This window comes from Drosophila teissieri, chromosome 2L (genome assembly GCF_016746235.2).
Source record: "Drosophila teissieri strain GT53w chromosome 2L, Prin_Dtei_1.1, whole genome shotgun sequence".
In the NCBI taxonomy this organism is placed as follows: domain Eukaryota; kingdom Metazoa; phylum Arthropoda; class Insecta; order Diptera; family Drosophilidae; genus Drosophila; species Drosophila teissieri.
In genome coordinates this window covers 22,360,566-22,388,518 of record NC_053029.1, presented here as the reverse complement: position 1 = coordinate 22,388,518, position 27,953 = coordinate 22,360,566, and the positions used below count along the sequence as shown (strand labels likewise).

General features: G+C 39.6%; 4 protein-coding genes and 1 non-coding gene across 5 annotated transcripts; 4 read left to right on the top strand and 1 right to left on the bottom strand.

Annotated features, from left to right (window-relative positions):
- Nucleotides 1–624: 624 nt before the first annotated feature.
- Nucleotides 625–2,156, top strand: LOC122620643 (glutamate-rich WD repeat-containing protein 1). Its single transcript, XM_043798220.1, has one exon. It carries the CDS (start codon nt 708–710, stop codon nt 2,076–2,078), a length of 1,371 nt encoding a protein of 456 aa, XP_043654155.1. The 5' UTR covers nt 625–707; the 3' UTR covers nt 2,079–2,156.
- Nucleotides 2,157–4,571: 2,415 nt separating this feature from the next.
- LOC122616799 lies at nt 4,572–4,981 on the top strand. The gene is made up of 2 exons (XM_043792366.1): nt 4,572–4,744; nt 4,822–4,981. Exons 1-2 carry the CDS (start codon nt 4,683–4,685, stop codon nt 4,916–4,918), a joined length of 159 nt encoding a protein of 52 aa, XP_043648301.1. The 5' UTR covers nt 4,572–4,682; the 3' UTR covers nt 4,919–4,981.
- Nucleotides 4,982–4,997: 16 nt separating this feature from the next.
- LOC122616789 (mitochondrial intermediate peptidase) lies at nt 4,998–7,634 on the bottom strand. Its single transcript, XM_043792355.1, has 3 exons — nt 7,098–7,634; nt 6,501–7,030; nt 4,998–6,448 (listed from the first exon to the last, which is right to left on the bottom strand). The coding sequence occupies exons 1-3, from the start codon at nt 7,230–7,232 to the stop codon at nt 5,014–5,016; spliced, it is 2,100 nt and encodes a 699-aa protein (XP_043648290.1). The 5' UTR covers nt 7,233–7,634; the 3' UTR covers nt 4,998–5,013.
- Nucleotides 7,635–9,814: 2,180 nt separating this feature from the next.
- Nucleotides 9,815–27,625, top strand: LOC122611711 (nuclear pore membrane glycoprotein 210). The gene is made up of 19 exons (XM_043784982.1): nt 9,815–10,025; nt 10,098–11,157; nt 13,530–14,897; nt 14,959–15,709; nt 15,770–16,087; nt 16,528–16,659; nt 16,721–16,920; nt 16,981–17,244; nt 17,440–17,565; nt 17,690–17,795; nt 21,365–21,486; nt 21,542–21,640; nt 21,697–21,930; nt 22,024–22,170; nt 22,526–22,678; nt 24,822–24,957; nt 25,224–25,274; nt 27,053–27,127; nt 27,195–27,625. Exons 1-19 carry the CDS (start codon nt 9,871–9,873, stop codon nt 27,326–27,328), a joined length of 5,631 nt encoding a protein of 1,876 aa, XP_043640917.1. The 5' UTR covers nt 9,815–9,870; the 3' UTR covers nt 27,329–27,625.
- On the top strand, nt 16,122–16,261 carry LOC122612012. The gene has a single exon (XR_006325584.1).
- Nucleotides 27,626–27,953: the final 328 nt, after the last annotated feature.

Genomic DNA, 27,953 nt, shown 5'->3' with positions numbered 1-27,953 from the left:
TTATGTTAGCATATCTAAACAAGAATTCCATCTTGTGTCAACACTTTGCACCAGTGTCTTAATCCGACCTTCTGATATGCCATCATCTTCCTGCAACTTACGTAGCATGTCCATAGCTGCTGGGCTGTGTTTAAAGTGCATTAAAATGTTGTTTACTATGTCTTTCACAAAATCGTTTGAATGGTATGCGTAACTAAGTTTTAAAAAGCTTACATGTTTCATTCTAACTGCAGTATAAAGCGGCGCTTTCTATCTAAAAATCTTGCGGGAAATACAGAAATACTAAATCTATTTTGAATATTCGCACTTTTACACTCTTTAAATACGCATCTTGATGCTTATTTTTGAAGTCCGACAAATGATTTGACGAATTTCCGCTCGTTTTGATGGGTTTGCTGCATGTATTGCAGGTCACGCTGTTGTCGATTCAGAATATTACCTTTTGGCAGTGCTCATTTAATTTCCGTTTCTTAACGTCTTCCTTTTCTGAATACACTTAGTTATTAGTGTGGCCAAAAAGAGATATAAAAAGTATACTTTATAGAAAAATATTTATTTTTTTTTTAAATATTTATTTTTATTAAGAAAATATATCGATATATTGATATATTTTTCACATCCCTAACCTTCAGTCACTCTTAATTTTAAAGCCACACGTGCTAGATTAAGCAAGATAGTTTTGTGAATCCAAAGCACAGTTGATAGCTATGGACGATGAAAACGAAAACGTTAGTATGGAAGTGGTGGAGCCCGAGGACGCGGAGAGCGACATAAGTTCAGACAGTGAAAGTGACGCAGAAGAGGATAACGCTGCGCCGAAAGTCCCTAAACAGGTTTACTTGCCCGGAAACAAATTGGCCGACGATGAGGAATTGGTTTGCGATGAGAGCGCATACGTGATGCTGCACCAAGCTTCTACGGGAGCTCCCTGCCTGAGCTTCGATGTTATACCCGACGAGCTGGGCACGGGACGGCAGTCGTTTCCGATGACGGCTTACATTGTGGCCGGCACTCAAGCTTCTCGCGCCCATGTCAACAACCTTATTGTGATGAAAATGGGCAACCTGTACAAGACGCAAGACGATGACGGCGACGAAGACGATGAGTTGGAAGACTACCAAGATGACGTGACTGACAGGGAGGAGCTTAAGAAGCCGCAGATGACATGTGCCCTGATTAAGCACCAAGGGTGCGTTAATCGCGTACGTGCCCGACGCTTGGGCAACTCGGTTTACGCCGCGACCTGGAGCGAACTTGGTCGTGTCAACATCTGGGACCTAACCCGGCCCCTGCAGGCCGTGGAGGACGCTCAGATAGCCAAGCAGTATGAACAAAGCGAGGCGAGTCCGGTGTTTACTTTCGGTGGCCACCAGCAGGAGGGCTTCGCCATCGACTGGAGTCCCAGTTCAGATGGTGTGCTAGCAACAGGCGACTGCCGGCGAGACATACACGTGTGGACTCCGGTGGAAGGCGGCACATGGAAAGTGGATCAACGTCCACTAGCGGGCCACTCGCAGTCAGTTGAAGATCTGCAATGGAGTCCAAACGAACGTAGCGTGCTGGCGTCCTGTTCGGTGGACAAGACCATCCGCATTTGGGACTGCCGCGCGGCGCCTCAGAAAGCATGTATGCTGACATGCCAGGATGCTCACCAGAGCGACGTAAACGTGATTTCGTGGAATCGAACCGAGCCTTTTATCGCCAGTGGCGGTGACGACGGCTATCTTCACATTTGGGACCTACGTCAGTTTCAAAACAAAAAGCCTATTGCCACTTTTAAGCACCACACGGACCACATCACTACTGTTGAATGGAGTCCCGGCGAGGCTACAATACTAGCGTCGGGTGGAGACGACGACCAAATTGCTTTGTGGGACTTGGCTGTAGAGAAGGATAACGACCAGGCGGTAGACACGGCTTTAGACGAAGACGTCCTCAGCAAGTTGCCACCACAACTGCTTTTTATCCACCAGGGGCAGAAGGAGATAAAAGAGCTACACTGGCACCCTCAATTGCCGGGCGTCCTGCTTTCTACAGCCCACAGTGGTTTTAATATCTTTCGCACTATCAGTGTCTAACCACGCACTGATCTCTACTACTATACTGTTACTAAATGCTACCAAATTAAAACGATCATATCTATGGTTTTATAAGAATTTTTACTGGAGTTCTTCAAACAAAATATACCTAGAAAAAGATTCTCGATATTGACCGGTAGACAAGCAGGTGGCTGCGGCAGACGCGATTGGTCATCTTCTGTGCATTTTTTTTATTTTTATACCCGTTACTCGTGAAAAGTATGTAACAGGCAGAAAGAAGAGTTTCAGACCATATCAAGTACATATATATATTCTTGAACAGGATCAATAGCCGACTTGATCTGGTCATGTCCGTCTGTCCGTATGAAGATCCGTCGAGATCTCCGGAACTATAAAAGCTAGAAAGTTGAGATTCAGCAGAGACATAGACGCTTCGCAAGTTTGTTGACCCATGTTGTCACGCCTACAAACCGCAAAAAACTGCCTTTTTCGACGCCCACAAACCTCCCTAAGCTGCCACGCCCACACTTTAAAAAAATGTTTTTATATTTCTTCATTTTTTTTTTATTAGACTTGTAAATATTTGCCAAAAGCCCCAAAAAACTGTCAGTGTTCTCCTTCGGACTTCCACTATCTGAGTATCGAGTATCAGATAGTCGGGTAACTCGACTAAAGCTTTCTCTCTTGTTTTTTTTTATAATACGTATTTGAGGTTTTGTGTCGTATATTGCATTGCGTTTAATTATGAAATACTAGTGAATACTGTAATAAAGTAACTTTGCCAACTTCGCCGAATACGATCTGCAAAGCTCACATGTCTTGCAGGAACCGAGTGCATTACTTTGGCCAGCTGATACAAGTTCGGATCCTCGTGCTGCCTTTTTATCGCTGGCTGCGTGGAATTGCATCACACTGCAACAGACTATTCCTTTTCACGAATGCACTACCTCAAGAATTGGCTTAGGTCAACCTACTAACTTGCAGTTCAATTCAAATAAATTAAAGCGCCTTTCGCAAAACATCTCAATTTTTACAGCTTGCTCAACATTGTGAATGTTGATTCCATCGAGTCGAAACATCTGTGGCAAGGACTTCTCCTACAGACCAGAAAAAACAACATTGCAAATTACTAAAAAAAAAATATTTTACAGCAAGTTTGACGATGTGTGCGACACATTTCATTGGCTAAAGCAAATGCATTTTAAAATTTCTGAGAATCATCCAAATCGTTAGCGACTTCTTTGTCCTCATCGTCAACCGCCCGACTACAAAGAAGTTCCGCTTGACCATGTTTCGACCATTATCTGTCGTGATAATGATTTTCTCGATTCAGTTAATTTAGTTCTGTGAGGCCCAAAGTGTGTACACTGATTTTAGAGTGATGCATTCGCAATTGCAACTTGTGGTCCTGTCCATATTTAAGCTATTAAAAAAAGTTTGCTGGACACGAATTTTGTTTGAGAAAATAAACTTTTTTTCTTATGGCAAAGATTTATTAAAAATTTATTTTGTTCAAGACTCTGCCACTTCGGCAGTAATTAAAATTGGTATTTTTGAATACTCACTAATTTTTGGACTTTTTCATATCCGATCAGCATATTTCGTATCCATCGGGCTTGCATTTTGGCTTTTACACTGTGTCCAGTGATATTAGTCAGAATTTTGCAACGTAGTGACATTTCCAACTATATACAGTTTTGATCACAAATACTAGCCTAGTCGATTTTGCCATCCGCTTATAGTTTCGGAGATCTCGACGTTCATATAAAATAAATAGCACAAAGTAAAACAAGAGAGAATGCCATAGTCCACTTCTTTGACTATCAGATTTCCGTTACTCAGCTTGTGGAAATGCGAACAAGAAATGTTCACGTATTTCTGGCATATTGATAGAAACATGAAAATAAAGAATTAAATAAAAACAAGAGAGAACGCTATAGTCGAGTTCCCCGACTATCTGATACCCGTTACTCAGCTAGTAAAAGTGAGAAGAAGAAATTTCAACACTGACAGTTATTTCTTGTTTTTTATCAATGCCTTTTTATTTCATTAGCGAAAACTGAAAGTATGAATGTATGTACATACCTTGGGCGAAAAATAGAAGGAGGTTGAAGTGTTCCTCGTCTATGCCAAATGTACAAAAAATCACAAAAATTAGATAATTTAAATAAATTATATAGACAAAAAATACTTCCTTTTGATTTATTTTAATGTAATTAATTTTGTTATGCTTGCCATTTTTCTTGAAAATAAGTAATTCGTTGAATAATGTATCAAAATAAAAAAACAACCAAAACAAAAATTTTAATACGTGGAAAATATATAGCGAACTATTTGTCGCATGGGAAGTAAGTTAGGTAAATAAAAAAATAAAAATAATACTAAAACAAAAATGACTTGTTTTCAGTTTACCGCAAGGTAAACCAGTTGGCGGTAATTTTAGGATTTTCAACCGTTTAAAATGTTTTGCGACATTTAAAGGTGCTACCACCTTGTTGAATAGATTAGTCACAAAAAATACCGAATGGAAAGCATAACGTCAGGGCTGAATCATTCGTTCACAGCTGTCAGCATTTCCTCGTGCTCAAAACAGTATAACGAAATCGAGCTGAAAATTACAATATCCGAAGAAATTTAATCAAAATGGTAAAGTCTTCAAATCCCCTGAACATCGTGCGAAGCATCTACAACAACGAGTTTCAATGGTGAGCGTGCACACATTCCTCCTAATTGCAATCAATACGACTTTATGTAATCGGTACCATTGTCATTTCCCATGCAGGATGCTGGTCAAGAGCTACGGACTGTTCTTCTTGGGAGTGCGTTTGGCCAAGGAGTTCGTGGGTGTTGAGCTGATGCCGGCGCTGGGGCAAGCCTGAAAATACTACCAATATTAAAAAATTCCAAAACGGCATTAAAGTTAACTAAGTATAATACAACAAGAGGTAGATACAGCTTTATGATTTTTATTGTATTAACTTCTGCTTATCATAAGGTCTTTGATTTTTGACTCGTCGGCGTCAATCTCTGTGATAAGACTTTCGGCCAAGACGCTGGGTGTCATCTCGCGCTGCAGAAAGTTGGCCACCAGCTTACGGCTGGGAACTGCTCCTCCATGAGCAAGAATTTCGGCGCGATATTTCTCACCAGCCTGCCGGTTGAATGGGTTGGCTTCAAAGTACGTCTGCCAGATCCATGAAGCGATTGTTTTCGAAACAAGGTAGGCGTAATACTTGGCTCCGTAGCCCACAAGGTGGGAAAAGCGCAGCTGCCACGCAGTGTTTTCTACGTAAGGAAGGCCGTAGTAATGATCCTGTACTGAGCGCAGGGTTTCTGTGCTACTTCTGCCATGTCTCGCCGATTCTCCGTGATATTCCTGGTCCAGCGCTGAGTAGAACACCTGAAGTTGGGTCTCGCTTGCCGCAAACAGGTTCTTGGAAGCGCACAGACGTCTTAGCATATCCTCGGAAATGGGTTCGTGGGTCTGAAAGTGGCGGGCAAAGGTTCGCAGCACACGGGGATCACCCGCAAAGTACTCCATGAGCACACTGGGAACCTCAGCAAAGTCCGTGGAACAGCGCGTTCCTGTCACATGCTGGTGCTCGGTGCGAGCTAGCATCGAGTGCATTGCATGGCCCATTTCGTGAAATAGGTTGTCCAATCGCGCTGGTGACAGCAGCGTCGGTCCCCTCCAACGCGGTTGCGCTAGACCCAGCATTACAACTACCACGGGAAGCTGGTAGGAGCCATCCGGCATACGCTTGCCGCCCTGAATGGTAAAGTGGCAGTCCTGATTTGGCTTGCCCGTTCTCTCATAGAAGTCGCAGTAAATGTAGCCCAGCAGTCCTTCCCTCTCGTGGACAACGGCAAGCTTGTAGATGTCGTTGTGCCAGGCCTCGCCTGGCTTCAAATCTGTGTTTTGCAAACGGATGCCGTAAAGCGCACGCAGCAAGTTGTCCAGACCTTCCATGCAACCGCCAAGGGAGAAATATGGCAGGAACTCGTTGGCATGCTCTTCAAATAATTGCCGTCTCAGCTGATTGGTATAATACGGTGTATCCCAAACTTCGGTTCTTGCATCCGCATTCCCCCCTTCACGGCGTTTCATTTGTGACATCCGGGCGAAATCGGAATTAGCTCGCGGTCGCAGCTTTTCTGACAGCTCGTTGATAAACTCTTGGACCACCTCGGGTTTCTCCATCGTGCTACCTTTCAGGGCCCGGTGGCCATATGTATCGAAGCCACAGCTACGCGCCAGTTCATGCCGACAAAGCAGCAGGTCTCGGAGAAGATCCTCCTGGCTCTTTGACGGCTGCATGTACAACCGGTAGGCAGCCTCCCGGATCTGGACGTTCTCTGCGTTTGTGCACAGTCCAGTGATAACTACATTTTCTCCGGAGGAAGGAAAGCTAAATAAATATCCGTTTAGTATAGCCTAGAAAGGATTATAGATAAACTTACTAGTTACGAAAGGACTCAGGGACTTGGCTGCGCGGGAGAACACTAGGTTGGACTGCTCCACTCATGAACTTCTGGCCTAGCTGAAGAATATAATCGTTTAGCCGTACAACACGCATACGTTCCTCCTCGGGCAAGTGGATCCCACACTGCTCAAAGTCGAAAAGGAATAAACGTGCCACATGCCTGTCCACTTCGCTGGTGGGCAGCTTGTCCCCATGATTCACCACTTGGCTTAAGGCCTTATAGATGGGCTTATGCGTGTTAAGGCTCTCGACCACTCCGCAAATGCTTATGCACGCCTGCTCTGCTGCTTGTGTGTACCTGCTCTGAGGATGCGCAATTCGTACAAACTCTGCAAGGTCCGCCACCTTGCACAATGAGTCAGAAAGCTCGTCAAAAATGTCGACCATCTTCCGACGTCGTTGATCAGAGATGGCCTCTGAAATAAGCTCCTGCGTCCGACTTTCCACATGGTCTCGCAGAAGATAGAAGCCCTCAAAACTTCGCAGCTCGGGCATACCAAAGAGACCCTATGGGGAAAAAAAGCCGATGTATGCCTAGTCACAGGTCCTAAATTGTACAGACTTTGGCACTTACAACATCGACGTGGGTGAAGTTAATCCGCCTAGCCGGAGGCGCATTAAACGCCATAGCCAGCGGCGTCCACGTAGAGACTCTGCGGCTACAGTTCCGGGTTCGCCAGCGCAGCAAGCTTCGACTAAATTCTAGCATGGCTCTTCCCCAATGTCGGATTAATTAAATTGCTTGTTTATAATGAAATGGTTACATGTGAAGTCAGCTGTCGGCGAAGTCATATGGTTGCCAGACGATTTGCTTTTATTTTATTGACAGGCAAACAAACACAAATCACTGCGTGTGTAGCCCTATAGAGTAGAGTGGTGTTAATACTATTTTCAAAAGTTGTCTGCAGTATTAACTGAATGTTACCCATCCCAAAAAATACGTTTGCCTTACGTTAAATTTTAAAATACAGAAAAATAAATGTTACATAGGTGTAAGAGATGTAAAGCTCCCATTCAAAATGAGCTTACAGCTTTACTAGAAAGTGAAAGGAATATAGTAACCTGCAAAAAATAAGTTTTGGCGCAGTACCAGGGCCAATAAAGACCTTCCCACGGTCATTCATCCAAAATATAGCTAATAAATTATATAGAAGGAAACGTTTCCGACCATATATAATATACACTGTATATACTCTTGATTAGGGTTGTTGATAATATAACAAAATATCAATATATCGATATTTTTTTGCTGAAAATTATATATATATAGTGATAATTTTGTTGAACAAATATCGATATTGGGTTTTTTTTATTATATTTGTTTGATATTTTTCCTTCGTGCAAGTGTTAAAAAAAAATAATAATTGGATTGATGTAAAACCGGGACCGCAAAGTGCAAACTCTGCGACAGAATTAATAAAACAAGTGGAAACTCTTCAAACTTGTCTTTGCACCTTAAGAAGCCGAATGACAGACACACATATTAAGAGTCTTCCTAAAATCACTTAATTCTAAGTACTGGTAGCATTATAATATGAAATTTATATAAACACAACGTATTATTATCTGCAATATAAATAAAATATCCATGAATTTAAATAAGAAAAATAAAGTTAATAGGACACTTTTCTTTATATTGTGGGACAAATACATTATTTGAAAAACAAAAAAAAATCAAATATATCGATATTTTTTTGTGATATTTTAAATATCATCATTCACGCATGCTCCGGTAATCGTACGTTTTTTTTTTCAAATTCGATTTGAGCCAAATCGTTCGATTTCGTTTTTGGGTGCTCTGGTTTTCGTAAAATGTTTGCTATCGTTTTGCTATCGAAATGTTTCGTTTCTCATCGCTTCTTGCTGCGCAAACACCTGTTTTATTTTATTTCTCTAAATAATGCTTTTTATATATGCAATTGATTGTTTTGAAGCCAGGAGAAGGCAGATATTTGAGGGCTTGAGAAAATCTAGAGTTGCCACCTTTTTTACTGTTATAGTTCCGATGTTCGCAATTACTTTTTTACTGCACTTCGACCATTTAGGTACTTAAATTAGGTAGCATTAATTACAAACAACACTTTTGGCCCTCCTTTTAATAATTAATTAATTCTTTTATATTTTATAAGTACTGCCTGTTTCGTTCCACGAACAATATGGCAATTTCCCGATAGCTTTTGGTGACGTACTTATCGACCATTTACCAAATCGTAAATTGTTGTTGCCGACGGCAACATTTTGTTTGTCAAATCTGAGGTGGGGTCAGAAATACATTCTTTATAAAATAACTAAGTGGCAAAATGATTTTGTGGGGATGTGGAATTAACATCAATAGACCACTGAGTAGACTGTTTTTTTCCCTTAGTTAATAAGATCTGATTTGATATAAAAAAGGCATTTACTTTTCATTTCGGCCAGACAAAAGTGCCCGTTTTACAAATCGAAAAATTCTTACGATTTCGAAAACCGGAGCACCAATTTTTCGATTTCAAATCGAATCTTACGAATTCGATTACCGGAGCATGCCTGATTTTGTTTTGATAAAAAAAATATCATCGATACGATATTTTTTTAATATTACACTAACACCTACACTTGATCAGGATCAATAGCCAAGTATATCTGGCCATCCCCGTCTGGCCGTATACACGCTTCCATCCTAGGAAACCTCGATAGATTAAGCATGCCCAAAACTGCCGCGCCCACACTTTCGAAAAATCTTTTGATTCTTATTCATTTAATTATTGTCAATTTTTACTGGTATACCAAGAATACTTTGGCCACGCCCACAAGCCGAAATGTCATAAAAATATTGAAATAGCTCGTTCGCACTTCCACATGCTTAGTAACTGGTATCTGATAGTCGTTTTCTGAACACTAAAAATTTTATTATGTTTGAATTCTTTCCATTATCATTCTCTTATTACATTCTGTAATAAAAGTTTGGAGCTAGCTATGTGATGGGTCGCTTTATTAAATTTTCTATGCTAGCTCAAAAAATAGTATTATTATTTAAAATCGTTTGCAGGAAATTTCAATAAAATATATTATTTAATGAACTACATACAAAAAAATAAGACGTATAAAAAATGTATCCACAGTTTGAATATTATCCAAATAAACTAAGTCGCTATTTATAAAAATACGTTTATACGACACATACATATACACATTTTTGTATAAAATATATAAACACTTAGCCTTCGATTATTCCCAAATTATTGAACTAATTTTGTTTTCCAGTACTATATAAATTATCGATAGTTCACACTTCTAATATAATCATTCTTGTTCATCCCTATCAGTTATTAGCAGTTCTTACCGCGCGTGGTCCCTTTGCCGGCTCGATGGAATCTATTCTTTGTAGGGTTTTGCTGATTTTGGCAATAAAACACGCTACTGAGGCAGCTAGGTTGAATCACCCGCGTGTGTTACTGCCTATATTTGAAGAGAAGGCGATTAACTTTACCCTGGAAGTCGACGAGCCAAACTGCTACAAATGGTAAATCGACGTCATACCGAACTGCCGCCTTTTAAACTACTTGAACTACTACTAATATGCTGAACTCTGCAGGTCGTCTTCACGCCAGGATTTGATATCTGTCATGCCAATTTACAAGGGGTTCAGCGAATGCGCATACCAGGCGGTGGTGACAGTCCGCACTCACGATCGTCGGAGAAACACTGCAATCGTCTTTGCCGAGGAAGTGCACACGGGCGACACGCTGCGATCCGACGTGATTGTGGATGCCATTGCCAGTCTAAATGTGCGCACCGCCACCCGGCAACTTTATCTGGAGGAGGCGCCCGCCATTTTCGAACTGCACGCTTTTGATGAGCAAGGTAACGAGTTTTTTACCTTGGAGGGAATTGAGTTTGACTGGGAGATTTCGGAACCTGATAGCAATAAGCCCACTGCAATGCGCTACCTCGCGTTTACCGACAGTCCCTACCACACGGTGCCGCCCACCCTGGAAAAATTTGAAGCTGAAGGCAAAAAGGGGCACATGATCCTCCTTGAGGGCATTAACACTGGCACCGCCAAGGTGACCATCGGCATGCCTCAAGCCGAGTACAAACATGTGCGGCCAGTCGTGGTGTACATCAGCGTTCTCGCAAACATTATAATAGAGCCCTCGGAGGTAACCATTATGGCCGGGGACTCTGTCTCATTCCGCATTCTCCAGCTGAAAATGGACCGACTACACGTAATAGACAACAATCAGTATTATCTGGAGATGGAGGACTCCAGCATTGCACACCTTCGCGGCAACACTGCCACCGGAGCGGCTCTCGGGCGCACCCAGGTTTTTCTGCGAGATCGCAACATGGCGGACTCTGATAAGGTCCAAAAAGGGCCCAGCGCTTTATTGACTATTGCATATCCAAATAGGTTGTCCATCAGCCTTTTGCCCCATCTCAATTGGGTAACAGTGCAAGGCGAGCATCACGTTATTGCGTTGGATCTTTTTGCTGCCGACGGTCAGAAGATAACAATGGGCACCAAATATTCGATCAACTCAGAGGTAGATGAGTCCTTGTTCGCTATTGTTGACCGTACTCGCAACGGAAGCCGCCTTTTCGGTCTGTCAAAAAAAGAAGGCATCACTCAGGTGTATGGCTCATATAAAGACGTAAGTTTATAACTAAACTTTTTGTTAAGGATTAGAAAGGTTAAATATCACCTATGTATATATAAGCTAATCACCTAACTATGTATAAGACTCATTCCATACAAATAATATGGTTATATTTAGAGCCCCACCAAGTACTACCGCAGACATAGTATCACATACATTTCTAAAAACGGGTAACAGATGAACATATATAACCGAGTGACTTAAGCACTTAGTAATAATTTCGAACCTTGATAATGATTTTAATGCTAGCTATTTTTGTCTACTGAGTTCTTTCATGCTACTAGGATACTAGGAAATAGATGTTATACCCGTTACTCGTAGAGTAAAAGGGTATAGAAGATTCGTTGAAAAGTATGTAAGAGACAGAATGAAGCGTTTCCGACTATGAAGTATATATATTCTTTCTGACAATTCTGCTGACAATTATACAGTGCTAATTTGTTCAGAAAGATTAACACAGCTACAAACCGTCTAAAGCTACCACCCACACTCTTAAAAAATATAATAAAATTTTCTAAAAACATTTTGACCACCAAAGCCAACCAAACTCCTTAAACTGCCACACTAAAATGTATATTTATTTAGATTGGAGAGTTGCATTTGTAATACAACGAGTCAAAATGTGGTGCGACTGATACCTAAATGAACGAACTAAATCCTAAACTATTTTTAACTCATCATTCTGTTTCACCCGACTTATTTAGAGCACTGTTCATTCAAATGTCTAGTTTGAATGTACTAGAAAAATGATCAAATTTAAATATGAAAAAATATCAAAACATTTTCAAAAGTGTGGGCGTGGCAGTTTTGGGCGGTTTGTGGGCGTTAGAGGGGGTGTGGCAACATGAATTGACAAACTTGCGCTGCGTTCTCGACGTTTATACGGACGGACAGACGGACATGGTCAGATCGACTCGGCTATTGATCCTGATCAAGAATATATATACTTTATATGGACGGAATCGCTTCCTTCTGCCTGTTACATACATTTCAACGAATCTAGTATACCCTTTTACTCTACGAGTAACGGGTATAATAAAGTCACAATCGTCACAAATGATTTTGCTGTTGACGGTATAGGAATATATCTAGTTTAAACGTTCGCCACGCTTTATTACAAGCCGGCTGGTAGGACAAGTAAATATTTTGTTTAAAATATTGCCAAGTAAGTTTTAACAAATAATAATTTTTATAAATAGTTACTTATAAAGTAATTTGAAAGTTATAAACGGACAGACTGTAGTCTGCTATCTACAGTTATATGTTGAATTTTAGAGTGGTCCCAATTATACAGTGGTGCTCATAGACTTAAGCCACAAGACTTCAACCAAGAATTTAAACGAAAATTAAGAAAAGTTTTTATTTCACAGCTCCAATTTTTTTTGTCAGATTCGTTCTATATATAAGTGTTCAAATAGAAGAATAACCAAGTTATAAAAATATTTATTTAACGCAAAACTTAACAAATGTTTAAAAAAGTTCAAATTTGCCAAATATTAAATTTAATAAATTTACTTTAATATTTAGTGGGATGACCTTTCCGCTTAAGAACAGCGGAGCAACGCTTTGGCATTGTATCCACAAGACGTGCGCACTGTTGAGGGGTGACTTTCTTCCACTCTTCAATAAGAATTGTTGCAATCAACATTATTTTTTTGCTGTTTTTTTTTAACTTCTTGTCTAAGAATTCCCCAATAGTTCTCTATAGGGTTCAAGTCGGGGCTCTGCGGTGGCCATTGTAAAACATTGATTACCTCTTGGTAAAGCCACGACTTGACTATCTTGCTGGTGTGTTTCGGGTCGTTTTCCTGGTGAAATATCCAGGCAAATGGCAAAATATCGGCATATTCTCCAGATGCATTTCGCCGTTCATAATGCCTTAAATCTTCACCTACGCCCGATGCGGTGAAACAACCCCAGACCATAATCGAAGCGCCACCATGTTTAATGGTCTTCTTCGTGTATTTGGGGTCCAATTGTTTGTTGGGAGGACGTCGACATCACTCCCAAAGTCGTCGCTCCAAATAATAAAGTTCCGAAAATTGGGACCTTTTTGAATATGCTCTGTGGCACTTTTTAACATTTTTAATGGACAGCAATATAAACTTTTTTTCGGCCGATTTTTAAAATTTTGTTTAGTCATTGCGGTCAAATTGTTTTGGGAAACGTATTTAGTATTTAATACTTTAGTTTTGAAAATAACAAGCACAACTTTCCTGGAAAAAGCACAAGTTTGACGATTTATCTCAAGGTGGCTTAAGTATATGAGCAAAGCGAAATACTCCTCTTCGACATTTAGTAAATTTTTTGGGAACCCCCGAATTCCCACAAACACCTAGTACATGTGTTAATTTTTTTTTTTTCAGCTGTCGGTACAAGCTGAACTTCAGATCTTCGAGGAGCTTCAGTTAGTGCCAACCAAGGTGGTGTTGCCCTACGATCCGAACAGTGTAAAACCTTTAAAGCTGCAGTTTCATGCAGCTGGCGGAGATAACAACTACGTTTGGTTCTCCGGAAATCCACAAGTGCTTCAGATTGACCCTCAGGGCCTAGCCACAACTGAAATTCGCGACGTGAAATCTGCTAACGTGAACCAGGAGGTTCTAAAAGATGGTAGTAAACTGACCGCCCACACTACCGTCAAGGTGGCTCTATTCAAAAACCAAAAAATTTCCCGTCTTGCACATATTCACTTTCTTCCCCCTGAGCGCCTTCAGATCACGCGCAGCAACTTTGAGACTGCCCTGGAAGACTTCGTACATGTGCATGTAAGCGTATACGCTCGAATTAACAATACAGAGGTTCCCTACACAAGTTGCGGTAGTCTTCGATTCCAACTAGACTTCAGCCATCCCATTCTGCAATTGGAGAGTAATGAAGGGGAGGAAGCTGCTCATGAGGCGTGTCATGTGCTGCGGTTGCGTGCCACCGCTTTGGGCACCACTTCGCTGCGCGTCTCCTATATGTATCTGGACAAAGTGCTTTACGACATTATTGATCTGTACGTCTTTGAGCCCTTAGTCGTGTTTAATCCCCTAGAAAACGAAGTGGTTCTTCCCGTCGGGTCATCCCGTAATATACTTTATACTAATGGACCGCAGCGCAGTTTTACTGTGGCAGCCGAAATCACAAAATCTACTACTTTTGACGAAAAAATATTACAAGTGTCTGAGCTAGAGTTCGACACACAAAATTTGATAACCGCGTTCACTGTCTTATGTCGTGAGCTGGGCGAAACGCAGTTCACTTACCGAGTGCATAATAGCCTTTCCACCTCTAGCTTTGCGGTATATCGATCAGAGGTGACCACAAAGGTGCATTGCGTCCGCCCTCGCTTTTTAAAGCTGTATGCTCGCCATAACCTGCGTGACTCCTGCCCCCTGGAGAAGCTCACTTCGTTATTATTCCTGAAAGACCCAGAGAACAAGATTGAAATTGAAATCGATGTACAAGATTCAAATAATCGTAGGCTTATGAATATCAGCTCACTGGGTCTTGACTGGGAGTTTGCTGCTGGTGAAGAGCGATACCAGAAGAACATTATCCCGCACCGTCAGATTTCTGAATTGGAATTCAATCATGGAGTTACCTTGCCGAGTCGCGATCTTCTTGTCTTGACGTTGAGTGAAGTGACGACTAAGTTCCGCATTAAGGGAACGGTATCCCAGTATAACGACAAACTACTTGCCCAACAGGGTATTAACGCCGAGCGTCCTCCATTTGGAATCAAAAATGTGAGTTATCCTCTTCAACGTTAATTATCCTTAAATAATTCGTTTTGTTACTTATTTGCAGCCTCAAACGGGATTAGTATACACTCCTTTGATTGAAAATGAAATTAGGTTCCACACGGTAAACAGCACGTTGTTGCCAAAAGATTACGTGAGCATTTTCCTAGCTTCGGGCTATAGCGAGCGAATACCAATCGCGCAGGGCAGCGGTTACTTGCAGCTGGAACTCTCAGAGGCGGGCATTGTTGAAGTTGAATACAACGAAAAGACACGTATCCTAGTGCTGACGCCATTGCGCTTTGGCCATGTTCGTCTTGAGTTGACCGACCGTTGTTTATTAAACGAACCCAGGCATTTATCCATCTCTGTTGTTGGAATCGGGTCTATTGAAGTAGCTAGCATGGACCGGCTAGAACGCACTACTAGAATCGAAGCTATCGTCAGGCTTTTTGATACCAACGAAAACCTCTTGCTCGTGGACCGGAGCAAACTTAGTGCGTACGATTTATCCGAGGTCGTCTTAGATCAAAGTGTATTAAGCGTGCGCTTAGGCGAGCAGGATAATTTAGGACCCGGAGAAATCCGCTACACCATTACGGGCAACCAAGTCGGCGAAACCAAAATATTATTTGAGTCTGGCAAAGGCATTCATAGGGTAAAAAGCGACTCTGTAAACATTCAAGTTTTCGCTCCAATTCGTCTCTTTCCGCGCGACTCAACACTAGTGGCGGGGAGCAGTATACATGTCTACTACCAAGGAGGACCGCTTCCAAATACCAACATGATATTCACAGTGGAGAAGGAGCAAGTAGCAAGTGAGTTTTTTTTTGTGTATCGACTTAACATTAGTCAATCTTTTTTATTTTTATTCGCAGCTATAAGCTCTACTGTTGTTACGGCCCATAAGCTTGGGACTACCAAAATCGTTGGCAAGTGTCTTCTAAAAAACCCGGTCACCGGAAAGGACGAGGTGATCTCCCAGGACTCGGTGGAGGTACACGTAGTGGCCCTCAGGGGAGTTCAGATTCGAACGCCTTTGGTCCGCATTCATAGCGGAGCCATAATGCCAGCCACCTTGTGGGGTCTTTCTGATTTGTCGCCCATAGTCCTGGGTACCATGCAAAACACTAAAATTTCCTGGAAAGTAAGCCAACCGCAGGTGGTAGAGATATTCAACGTATTTACGGCTGCAGGTGAGTATACTTTTACCTATTGTTTAGTTAACATAAACGTGTTCGGATACCGCTGTAGAGATAAGAGACTTAAGCTCTATGGCCACCAAGTGCACGGATAAAAAATTCAAAATGTTCTTCGATGAGCCTGCCTGATTGAGTGTCAAAGCATGCACAGATACGGAATATACAAACCTGGCAATCACTGTTAAATTTGAGACAACTAGATACAACAAGAGAGATTAAGATACTCAGGTGGACAGACATACGGACATGGTCAGATCGACTTAGATCCCTACATTCATTTGGACTAACAGACCGTCGTACGGACCTCTGCAATTTGGTACAATAGCACATAACAAATAGAAATGCATGACGTCAGGTTTCTTGCTATTAGTACCTTGCAATCTGCAAAACGAGCTCTTGCCCAATAAATAACTCAACACGCTTTAACATTGCAGGAATAGAGTACCAGAGTGAGGATTTGATATCGGTTAGAGTAAAAGCCCTCAATCCTGGAAAGGTTACAATAACAGCATCGGTTATTTTGGCAGACGGGACATTGCTGCCAACAGCTACAGTGGAGCTATTAGGTACGTACAAGCTCACACGGCCACTTATGTCTGTACAATAAGAATTCAAAATGAATTACAGTTTTTAAGACACTAGAGTTGTTAACACCAAATGCCATTAAAATGGATTCCATTTTGGCTGCGCCGCGAAGCACTCTTCAGCTTAAATGTAATATGGATGATGTGGTTTATAAACTGGACGATCGAAGTAATGGCATTGTTAATGTAACACAAGATGGCCTTGTACACACAAAGGACTCGCTTGGCCGTGATCTAATAATTGTGAGAACTTGCTTATTGAACCGTACACGGGTAGACTAGAATTTTGTATTTACGATCTAGGCGACGACAACGGACCAATCCCTACCCATAGGAATTGAAGTTAAAAATGTGCAATACATTTTAGTAACGCTGATGCCAATTCTTAAATTTAGAAGGCTTGCACACAAGATCCCGCGTGGAATGAACTTTGTGTTTAAAGTGTCGCTTCACGACAATTTGGGCAACGAGTTTTCACACCACATCGAGGATGCCAACGGACTACGATATGAACTCGGCAACAAAGATGATGTTGATGTTCAAATAGATAATAATCTTACGTTTGCGGTAAGTGTTATTAAATCATATGAGGGTAACGCTCCATTATTGTCTTGTCAAATTCTAAATTCGCCTTTCTCCAAATAGCTAAAGAATTCCCATCTTTCCATCTGCTATTTGCCAAAAAGTGGAAATACATTTAAAGCGAATACTTTCCTGTTCTTCACATTCAAATGAATTTTTCTGTTACACACTTTCGTATAGTTGAACTTGATGCGGGAGACCAACAATGTCATTGCTATTAGTCTAAGGGACTCAACGGGTGTGAAGCACTCCATGGACTTCATAAAGCTATCTGTTGTTGAGCCAGACAATTTATTTCCTACCAAGGTAATTATTAATTGGGAATGTATCACAAATTAAGTGCTGCTTCTCTCTTACTTATAAACCCTCTTATGGAACAACCGTCGTCTATACAATCTTTGGCTTTGACAAAACTTTATCCTACCGGCAGACAACTTTCTCTGTAGGCGACATCATTTGTTTCGATTCACCTTTAACGTTGTCATCGACTTGGAGAAGCTCGAATCAGCAGATTGTTTTCATTAATAAACAAACAGGTAAATAATTTACTACTCTTTACTTAAATCCCAACTATGGTGTGTCTATTATATGCCATTTAATATACATTAACTCCTGATATTTATTAATTATACCCGTTACTCGTAGAGTAAAAGGGTATACTAGATTCGTTGAAAAGTATGTAACAGGCAGAAGGAAGCGTTTCCGACCATATAAAGTATATATATTCTTGATCAGGATCAATAGCCGAGTCGATCTGGCCTTGTCCGTCTGTCCGTCCGTCTGTCCGTCTGTCTGTCCGTATGAACGTCGAGATCTTAGGAACTACAAAAGGTAGAAAGTTGAGATTAAGCATACTGACTCCTGAGACATAGACGCAGCGCAAGTTTGTCGATTCATGTTGCCACGCCCACTCTAACGCCCACAAACTGCGCAAATCTGCCACGCCCACACTTTTGAAAAATGTTTTGATATTTTTTCATTTTTGTATTAGTCTTATAAATTTCTAACGATTTGCCAAACAACTATTTGCCACGCCCACTCTAACGCCCACAAACCGCCCAAAGCTGCTACGCCCACACTTTTGAAAAATGTTTTGATATTTTTTCATTTTTGTATTAGTCTTCTAAATTTCTATCGATTTGCCAAAAAACTTTTTGCCACGCCCACTCTAGCGCCCACAAACCGCCAAAAACTGTCAGTGCTGAAGACTCCTTCGCACTTTAACTAGCTGAGTAACGGGTATCAGATAGTCGGGGAACTCGACTATAGCGTTCTCTCTTGTTTTTTTTTAAAGTTAAACGCTTTAAACTTTTAAATTTTAAAATCTTTAAGCATTGTTCAGATCAGTAAAAGTCTTGATTAGAATTGTATATTATTTCGCAAATACTTAGGTGTTTAAAGTTCCCTTGCATTATAATCACAAGTTTGGGACGCAGTTATAGTGACGTTTTCGACTTCATAAGATATATATTCTTATTCCTGTAGTGTCTAAGGGTTTTACAATTTTTCAAGGAGAGGATTTCTAACTTCGTTTGTTTATATCAAAATCTTTTCTACACCGGCAAATATTAATTCAGGACAAAGTGCAAAGCCGTCAACTACAAAAAAAAAAAAACAAGAGAGAACGCTATAGTCGAGTTCCCCGACTATCTGATACCCGTTACTCAGCTATTTGAAGTGCGAATGAGAGTCTTTAACACTGAATGTTTTTGGCGGTTTTTGGGCGTTAGAGTGGGCGTGGCAAAAAGGTTTTTGGCAAATCGATAGAAATTTACATGACTAATACAAAAATGAAAAAATATCAGAACATTTTTCAAAAGTGTGGGCATGGCAGTCTTGGGCGGTTTGTGGGCGTTAGAGTGGGCGTGGCAACATGAATCGACAAACTTGCGCTGCTTCTATGTCTCTGGAGTTTGCATGCTCAGTCTCAAATTTCTAGCTTTTATAGTTTCTGAGATCTCGATGTTCATACGGACGGACAGACTGCCAAACGGACATGGCCAGATCGACTCGGCTATTGATCCTGATCAAGAATATATATACTTTATATGGTCGGAAACGCTTCCTTCTCCCTGTTACATACTTCTCAACGAATCTAGTATCTACGAGTAACGGGTATAATTTAATCTAATCTGGTCGTTCAGTCACAGCATGTGACAAACTAATCTAAAGGTATTGAAAGAGCTAAACACGTTGCATACGGTAACATTTAATAATATGAAGTATGAAAAAATAGATGAAAGTGGAAAATAGGAAAAAATATACGTAAACTGAAAAATTTGGACCATTTATCCTGAACGTACCACTTTTATAGCTGTAAATTTTAAAAATTGTTAGAAAATGTTCTCTTGTTTTTATACCCGTTACTCGTAGAGTCGATCTGGCCATGTCCGTCTGTCCGTCCGTCTGTCCGTATGAACGTCGAGATCTCAGGAACTACGAAAGCTAGAAAGTTGAGATTAAACATACGGACTCCAGGGACATAGACGCAGCGCAAGTTTGTCGATTCATGTTGCCGCTCCCACAAACCGCCCAAAACTGCCACGTCCACACTTTTGAAAATTGTTTTGATATTTTTTCATTTTTGTATTAGTGTTGTAAATTTCTAACGATTTGCTAAAAAACTTTTTGCCACGCCCACTCTAACGCCCACAAACCGCCCAAAGCTGCCACGCCCACACTTTTGAAAAATGTTTCGAAATTTTTTCATTTTTGTATTAGTCTTGTAAATTTCTAACGATTTGCCAAAAAACTTTTTGCCACGCCCACTGTAACGCCCACAAACCGCCCAAAGCTGCCACGCCCACACTTTTGAAAAATGTTTTGATATTTTTTCATTTTTGTATTAGTCTTGTAATATTCTATCGATTTGCCAAAAAACTTTTTGCCACGCCCACTCTAACGCCCTCAAACCGACAAAAACTGTCAGTGTTGAAGATTCTCCTTCGCTCTTCCACTAGCTGAGTAACGGGTATCAGATAGTCGGGGAACTCGACTATAGCGTTCTCTCTTGTTTTTGCTACATGCATGCAAATTTCCCATTACATTACTATCGCAGTTAGCACAAAAGTCGGAGCGGGACATAGGGCCCCTTTATCATAGATGCCGTAGGAGCAAAATATGCACATAATAAAGTGTTTATCTTAAGTCTTTAATTTAAATTTATCGAAATCAGACGGCTACATCTTTTTTATTATTCAATATATCAAAAACTTTCTATTTCATAATCGCATCTCAGAAAAACTGTTAGATTTGTGGAGGAAATAAAATATTAGATGTTTTTGTAATATTCTTTCTTGTTAAACATATTATTCGGTTAGTTTATGAGTAGACTATATTCGTTAAGTGAAAGGAAGTGCTTTCGACCCTATAAAGTATATTTCGGGATCTATTAAGCTAGTTAGTTGGGATGAGAAATGCAGATTCTATTGATGCCTGCTGTACATTTGTTTCAGAACGTGTTCATGCACACAATATATATATTCTTGATCAGGATAAATAGCGATATCGATCTTGCCAAGGCCGTCTGTTTGTCCGTCCGTATAAACGTCGAAATCTCAGGAACTATACTAGTTAAAAAGATTAAGTATGCAGATTCCAGAGACATAGAGGCAACGCAAGTTTGTTGACCCATTTTTTTACGCCCACAAAGCGCCCAAAACTGCCACGCACACACTTTTAAAAATGTTAAAATATTTATTAATTTTTTGTTTGTTTTGTAAATTTATATCGATTTGCCAAAAATATGTTTGCCAAATAATATCGACATGTTAATAAGACTTTGTCCAAGCCCCTTCTGACGCCCACAAACCGCCTTTCACGGTCACGCCAACACTTTTGAAAGATATTTAAAATTTTTTGTTTACAATTTTTTTTAGATAAATGTTAAAATTTCTCGTTCTCACTTTTAATATATTATTAACGGGCATCTAATAGTCGTGAAACTCGACTATTGCGTTCTCTCCTGCTTAAATTATATTATACAAAGGTATTGAATTACTATTTGCCATATGAATTCAATAAAATGATTTTTTGTTTGGGTATTTTGTAGTTGTTTGAAATTCCGTAATCTATAACGTAACATCGTGTTTACCCTTTTTTACAGGCATTGCCCAGGTGTTGAGTCATCGGCTAAAGCCGGGAGAAAAGATTGAGATCACCAATGGCGACGAGATAAAACGCGGAGGATTTATAAAGTATGACTTGGAAGTTCGTGAATCGGATACGGTATTGCTTTTATTCTTACCTTTTTGACAAACATTTCAAACAACTTTTCCCACAGATTTTGTTTGTGAAATCATTGGACACATTCAGCGGACCGGAGTATCGAGGACAGCTAGTTATTCGCAACCACTTGCAGTCCGAAAAGTATAGTAATCTGGTAAGGCCTTTCTAAAATAATCTGGTCTTGTCCTGATACATGCTCCTCTTCGTTAGATTGCACAAAATGTTTCAAAGTGTGCCAGGGAATTGGGAAGCTTGCCAGTGAATGTCTTTACCTGTCGACTGGCGGCCAAGGACTCACTAGGTCGCCAATTACTTAAAATGTACAAAGTTGATGCATTGTTCGATGCTAGCAGCGGGCAGTACTCTTGTCGACTAGAGTTGCTCACCAGTTTTATTGAGTTGTTGGCTATTGTCAAGACAAACGATGTCTACCTGGAGCTGGAGGTTAGTCTCATTTGCTTTAATCAAATTTATTTTCAACCTGTAACCGGGGTAAGTGATTCATTTATTTAAACACACTCTTTCTTCTTTGAATAGGCTGTGGTGACCAAGGGAGTGTCCGATAAAATGTCATTAAAATTAGTACCCGGTATCAAAGTTTTTCCTGAATCTGTGCGTGTCACCGATTTAAAGCCACACGAGATTCATATTAGTGGACTTGACAAGGCGTTGCTTAAGGTTCAGGTAAGTCTGTGGTAGTGCTTCGAGCTTAAAAGTCATAAGATTTCAAGGGAGTCGCAACAATAAAATCGTGTGCAAATAACTCGTATGGCGTTCTGCATCCGTATATTTTAATGTCTTTGCTAAGGGGTATATGTATATAAGATTCGCTTAAAAGTGTGTAACATGTATGTAATGTCCGTCCACCTTTTTGTTTGCCACATGCGTTCACAACCAGCTTTAATCTTTTGAGGCCAACAGAAATGTTTACTACAATCTTTCAGAAACAGTATATGTGGTAGAAGCAGGTAGTCAAGCTTTTAAACTAAAGTGTTCCCTCTTCTTTTTGTTAATCTTTCTGTGTGCGATATTCTACAAGGTGAAGCCATCGGATTCAAAATATTTTGCTGTGGATTTCATCGAGCATGGACATGGTCTAAGCAAATACCGTTTACAACTGTTTGAGGACTTTCCGCTGGATGAACACTTCTACATTTTAGTAATGTCTCCGGAGACAAAACAAAGCATCGAGGTGAGTCTTTGTTCTCATTAGTCGTATAAACAATTTTTTTGTAAATAATTTTACTTTATTTATTATGACATTATGAGACTAACAAAATTATGAGTTTACAAATCTTAATTATATTCAATAGTTAACAGTCTTTTGAACTGTATTTTGAAAAAAAATTGACCTTATGATCAGCATTGGGTTGGAAGGTCGTTGCGTAGAGGACATGATCGGTAGCAAACCCGGGCTAATTTTCTCATGTACTTTTTTTTTGTTGAATTATTATTTCTCTGACGGATCGGATGTTCAGGTCTCTGTGGCTATTTTCGTTTCGGATATTTCAGGATGCTCCAGTGATTGTTCTCAGTATTTTTGATTGAGCCCTTTTCATGAAGACAATGTTACCACTGCTGGCACTTCCCCATATTTGGGAGCCATACGTCAAAATCGGTTTTAATACGGAATCGTAGAATAGGACCCTGTAGTCAGATAGAGGGATAAACGAGAGTTGATAAGCCGTAGGAGTCCTTATGCTTGATATGTATTCTTTTGGCATCGATGTGCCTGCGCCAGGTAAGCTTTAGGTCGAGGTGCACCCAATATTAGGATCTTTATTTGCTTTCGGGAATACAGTGTTCTTTAACGTGTTCGAAGTGCAGTCTTGCCGATTGAGTGTGAGTGTAACATGCTTATAGTTTTTTTTTGTTTATTTTGATTCATCAGACAGAAAGCCAATTCTCAACGGTCACTAAGTGACAGGTCATTTGAATCGACTTTCTATTTTTTTTTAATATTGAACATTAAACCATCTAGCCCGATCATGTCAGAAGCCTGACAGACATCCAACAATACTGCTGTTCAATATTCCCGTTTTTCAAAAGCAGTTCGTATTTATGATGTTGTTCGATTGACTTGTTCAATTGTTCCATGTTTCTCTAAAAAACCGTGGAATAAGGTTACGTATTTTCAATTAGGGGGCGAGTCATTAAACATTTTCCAAATAGTTTTTAATGACAAGGCAATAAGCTTATGGGTCTGTACGATCAAGAAACTTAATGGTCTTTTCCTGTCTATGATCGACTTTTTTTATCTGTTTGGAAAGTACTCGAGCGTTAAAGAGCAGAAATATAGTGCATACATCTCAGTATAGAAGCTCAATAATCAAAATTATGAGTTTTTTAATCTTTTCCTGTGGATTTCTTTGGATTCAGTTAATAATTTTTCCTATTCATATTCATTCGCTCGAAATTCAATTCAGTAGTTCAGTAAACGAACTTGTAGCAGTGTTTGGCGGGAATGTTGAAGGTGTGATCCAAATGTTATAGCTGTCTTTATCGCTTCGGGCCCATCCACCTATCATATTTCTTAAATGGTTATGCTAGATTCGTACAAAATGTACATGTAGGAGAAAGTGTTTTCGATCCTTTAATGTATTTACACAGAGCCGTATATTTTCTTAATCAGATTCAGATTAGAGAGTTCAGATTAAGCATGCATATTACAGAGACCTAGACGCAAGTTTTCATATGTTGCCACGCCCACTATAGCACCCACAAACCTCCCAAAACTGGCACGCCCACACTTTTAAAAAATATTTTGATTTTGTTTAATTTTTGTATTGGTTTTGTTTTTATCAGTACTGATACCAAATGTCTTTAATTTTAAATTATAAAATAATTATACTTTTTAAAATAATTAAACACACTTTTCCGTTATACCTGTTCAACTACTTTTTTCTTGTATATATTGAGTAAACAAAAAAAGGTTAAAAATAAAAAAAAAGAACAGAAATAAATGTGAGAGAACAAAATTTAAGATAGGGTTTTCAAACCTATAAAGAATGATACAGCTCGGACAGCTTCGCCATCCAAGTTTATTTCAAATAATATATTTGCCTGCCCAATACCTACCGATATTTCTTTAACAACCAAATTGTTATATAAAATTTATTTAGATACCTTAAAAAATAAATAAATTAAATAAATAAATAGAGTGCGCAGAGTTTTATAAATCCAACGTCTAGACATTTATATCGATTCAGCTTTAAGAATTAATTTAAGAAAGAGTTAACGTTATTACGAGAGGGATAATTCTTATTTGAACAATGTTGAAATATTAGTGACCTCTCAGATAACTTATTGATTGATTATATTTTTTGCTATTAAAGGTGCCTATTGTCGGCAATACCATGCTGGTCCACAAATGCACAGACCGCACATATGGCGGACCGCTGGTGTATCGGATGCTGGAGAATTTGGGCTTTGTACTGACTACCACGGTTATTATAATCGTTTCCATATGGGGTAAGTTGCAACACAAGGTTCCCCATCGTTTATTTTTTTGTACAGAGTGCGAAAACTGAAAGAAGCTACTGAAACTGTTTTTACCGCTGCTCTATGCAAACTCCGATCATTTTTAATCCGCCACATGTCTTTTTTTCTGTCATGCTCGACAAAGCGTTTTGTTAAACATTTGAATTTGGTTTCTGTAAGCTGAAAAATTGGTTTAGAAGTAGCCGAGCTATTTTAATTACACAAACCTTGTAATGTTTTTATTACGTCTATTGCAGTATACATGTCTTGCTTTCAAACACAGGGCGGTACGCAAGTTAACTTCGATGGTAAGTATTACTAAAATTGTTCATGATACCCAAATAGTTTTCAATGCAATAATTATATCCTCTACTCTTATGTTAATATTATGTAGAAAGCGTTTCCAAAGCGTAAAGTATTTACTTATACTTTTCGTTAGGATCACAATACATATATGTATTGTGTTAGTAAATAACAATGATTATCATGCCGTTCTATAATTCAGTTACTCAAAAACATAACAAAATCGACGGCTACGCCTGCATAGAACGTGATAAATATTTGATTAGTTGAAGCTAGAAATAAGTGGCGATATTTCAACCAAATTCATTGCGGACTGCTATGTCCGTCGAAATTACAGCAGAGCCGAAGCTCTGGGCAAACACAAATGCCTCAAAATAGACTTTAATTCTTTAAAGCTAAGATAAATCACGTAAAGAACAATAAAAGAAATGGACTCGCGAATTCTATTTCTGAGAGGCACGCGCGTATGCTGATTCTAGTCAAGTCAATTCAGAAAGTAGCAACGCCGACGTGGGTGTGGTAAAAAGTTGTTTAGCAAATCGATAGAAATTTACAAGGCAAATAAAAAAATATCAAATAATTTTTTTAAAGTGTGGGCGTGGCAGCTTTGGGTGGTTTGTGGGCGTAGGGGTTGGCGGGGCAAAATGTTTTTCTGCAAATCGGTAGAAATTTACAAGACTAATTATAAAATGAGAAAATATCAAAACATTTCTCAAATCTGCGGGCGTGGCAGTTTTGGGCGATTGAGGGCAAACTTGCGCTGCGTTTAAGACTCAATCTTCTCAATCTTTTAGCTTTTATTGTTCCTGAGATCTCGACGTTCATATGGACAGAGAGACGTACATGACCCGCTCGACTTGGCTATTGATACTGATCAAGAATATATATACTTTATATGGTCGGAAACGCTCCCTTCCGCCTGTTACATACGAGTAACGGGTATAAAAATGCGTCATTTATATATACACACTCATAGAAAAACTTTTCTGCGTTTTAGAAAAAAAGGCCTAGAAAAAATAAAGTCCTAAAACTATAGGCAATTTTAAATTAAAAAAGTCGCAATAAGGTCGGGACAATGCACCCTAAAAGCAAGGCTACGAACCATAAATACAACGCGCCATGAACATTTTTATACCCTTCTACGAGTAACGGGTAAAAGGGTATAATAGGTTCGTTGAAAAGTATGTAACAGGCACATGGAAGCGTTTCCGACCATATAAAGTATATATATTCTTGATCAGGATCAATAGCCGAGTCGATCTGGCCATGTCCGTAAGTCCTTCCGTCTGTCTGTCCGTATGAACGTCGAGATCTCAGGAACTATAAAAGCTAGGAAGTTGAGATTAAGCACATAGACGCCGACAAACCGCCAACAACTGTCAGAGTGGAAATTTTTCCTTCGCACATAGCCGGGGAACTCGACTTTTGACTAAAACACAGTATCGAGAAAAGTTCTGTGTCTACATCAGGAAGACTTATATTTAATAATGTGGACCTACAAATTCCCAAATCTAAGAACATACGATATTTGTTCTGTTGCCTATTTTTTTGGCCGAAGAGAGTCGTGCTGCCTGCTTTTTTACAAATACTGTGTTATGGCGGAAAGATTATGGGCAGTAAGTGCATAAATTCCCATATTAGTTTAGTTTAGTGCCTTAATGTATGGACTCAATTTTAAAGAATAGTTTGATATATAATATCCATTTAATTACACTTTAAAAATTTTAATTTTTTTGGCCAAAAAAAATAAACCTACAACTTAACTAAATTCTTCTGATTACAGCATTCCCAAAAAAAAAGTCGATGACAGGTCTAACTGCTTCTCCCAGATTGTTGCATCAAGGTGATACATTTGGAGGTGAGTTTAACTGAGCCAGCTGTACAGTAAAATGTACTTTTTTTCTCAATTTGTTTTATTTTGTTAGATTCCTTTAACGTGAGGAACTTTTCTTCGGATCTGCGAAGTCAGCAATCGGATGCTTTGTCGGAGGCGTATATTTATGGACACCCTCGACTGAACTCCCCAAACAGATCAGGAAGCTCGACTCGATTTAGTTAGTTGGATTCCTAAATTAAAGACTGTCAGCAATCCGACTCGGGTCTTTTGTAAAATATAAGATAAACTCAGGCTTTTGTAATACTTGTATGTGGCTTATGTATCTTAAGTTGTTTTCATCCAGACGTCAGGAAATAAGTTTATAGGATAAGTCATTATTTGTTATGGCTTAGAAAAGATTAAAAATATAGAGTGAGATTGCAACGACAAATATTATCATACAGATAAGTTCATTTTTGTTTTATGTTTCCGAAAAACACACTGCTAGTTTTTAAATAAACATTAATTTAAAAAAATAAATACATATAATAAAATCCATTCAAACGTGAATATCATTGTGGTTGGCAGTCTACCTATGGACAATGAGGCACGCGGAGTGGTGCGCAAAGTGCCGAAGAAATAAAATTTAAATATGGATCGAAAAGTATTTCAAACTCTATATTTGTTACGTAGACATACTAGTGCCTTGTTCTGAAAAAGGAACTTGGGCCAGGGGAAGGGAATCCGATGTTTATGCACCAAATTGCCACCATGTGCTCGACTTATGCTCGACATAAGACATTAAAATAACAAGATGCGTATGCAGGCACTTTTTTGGTGGCGGCAATAATTACTCTCGCGACGCTCG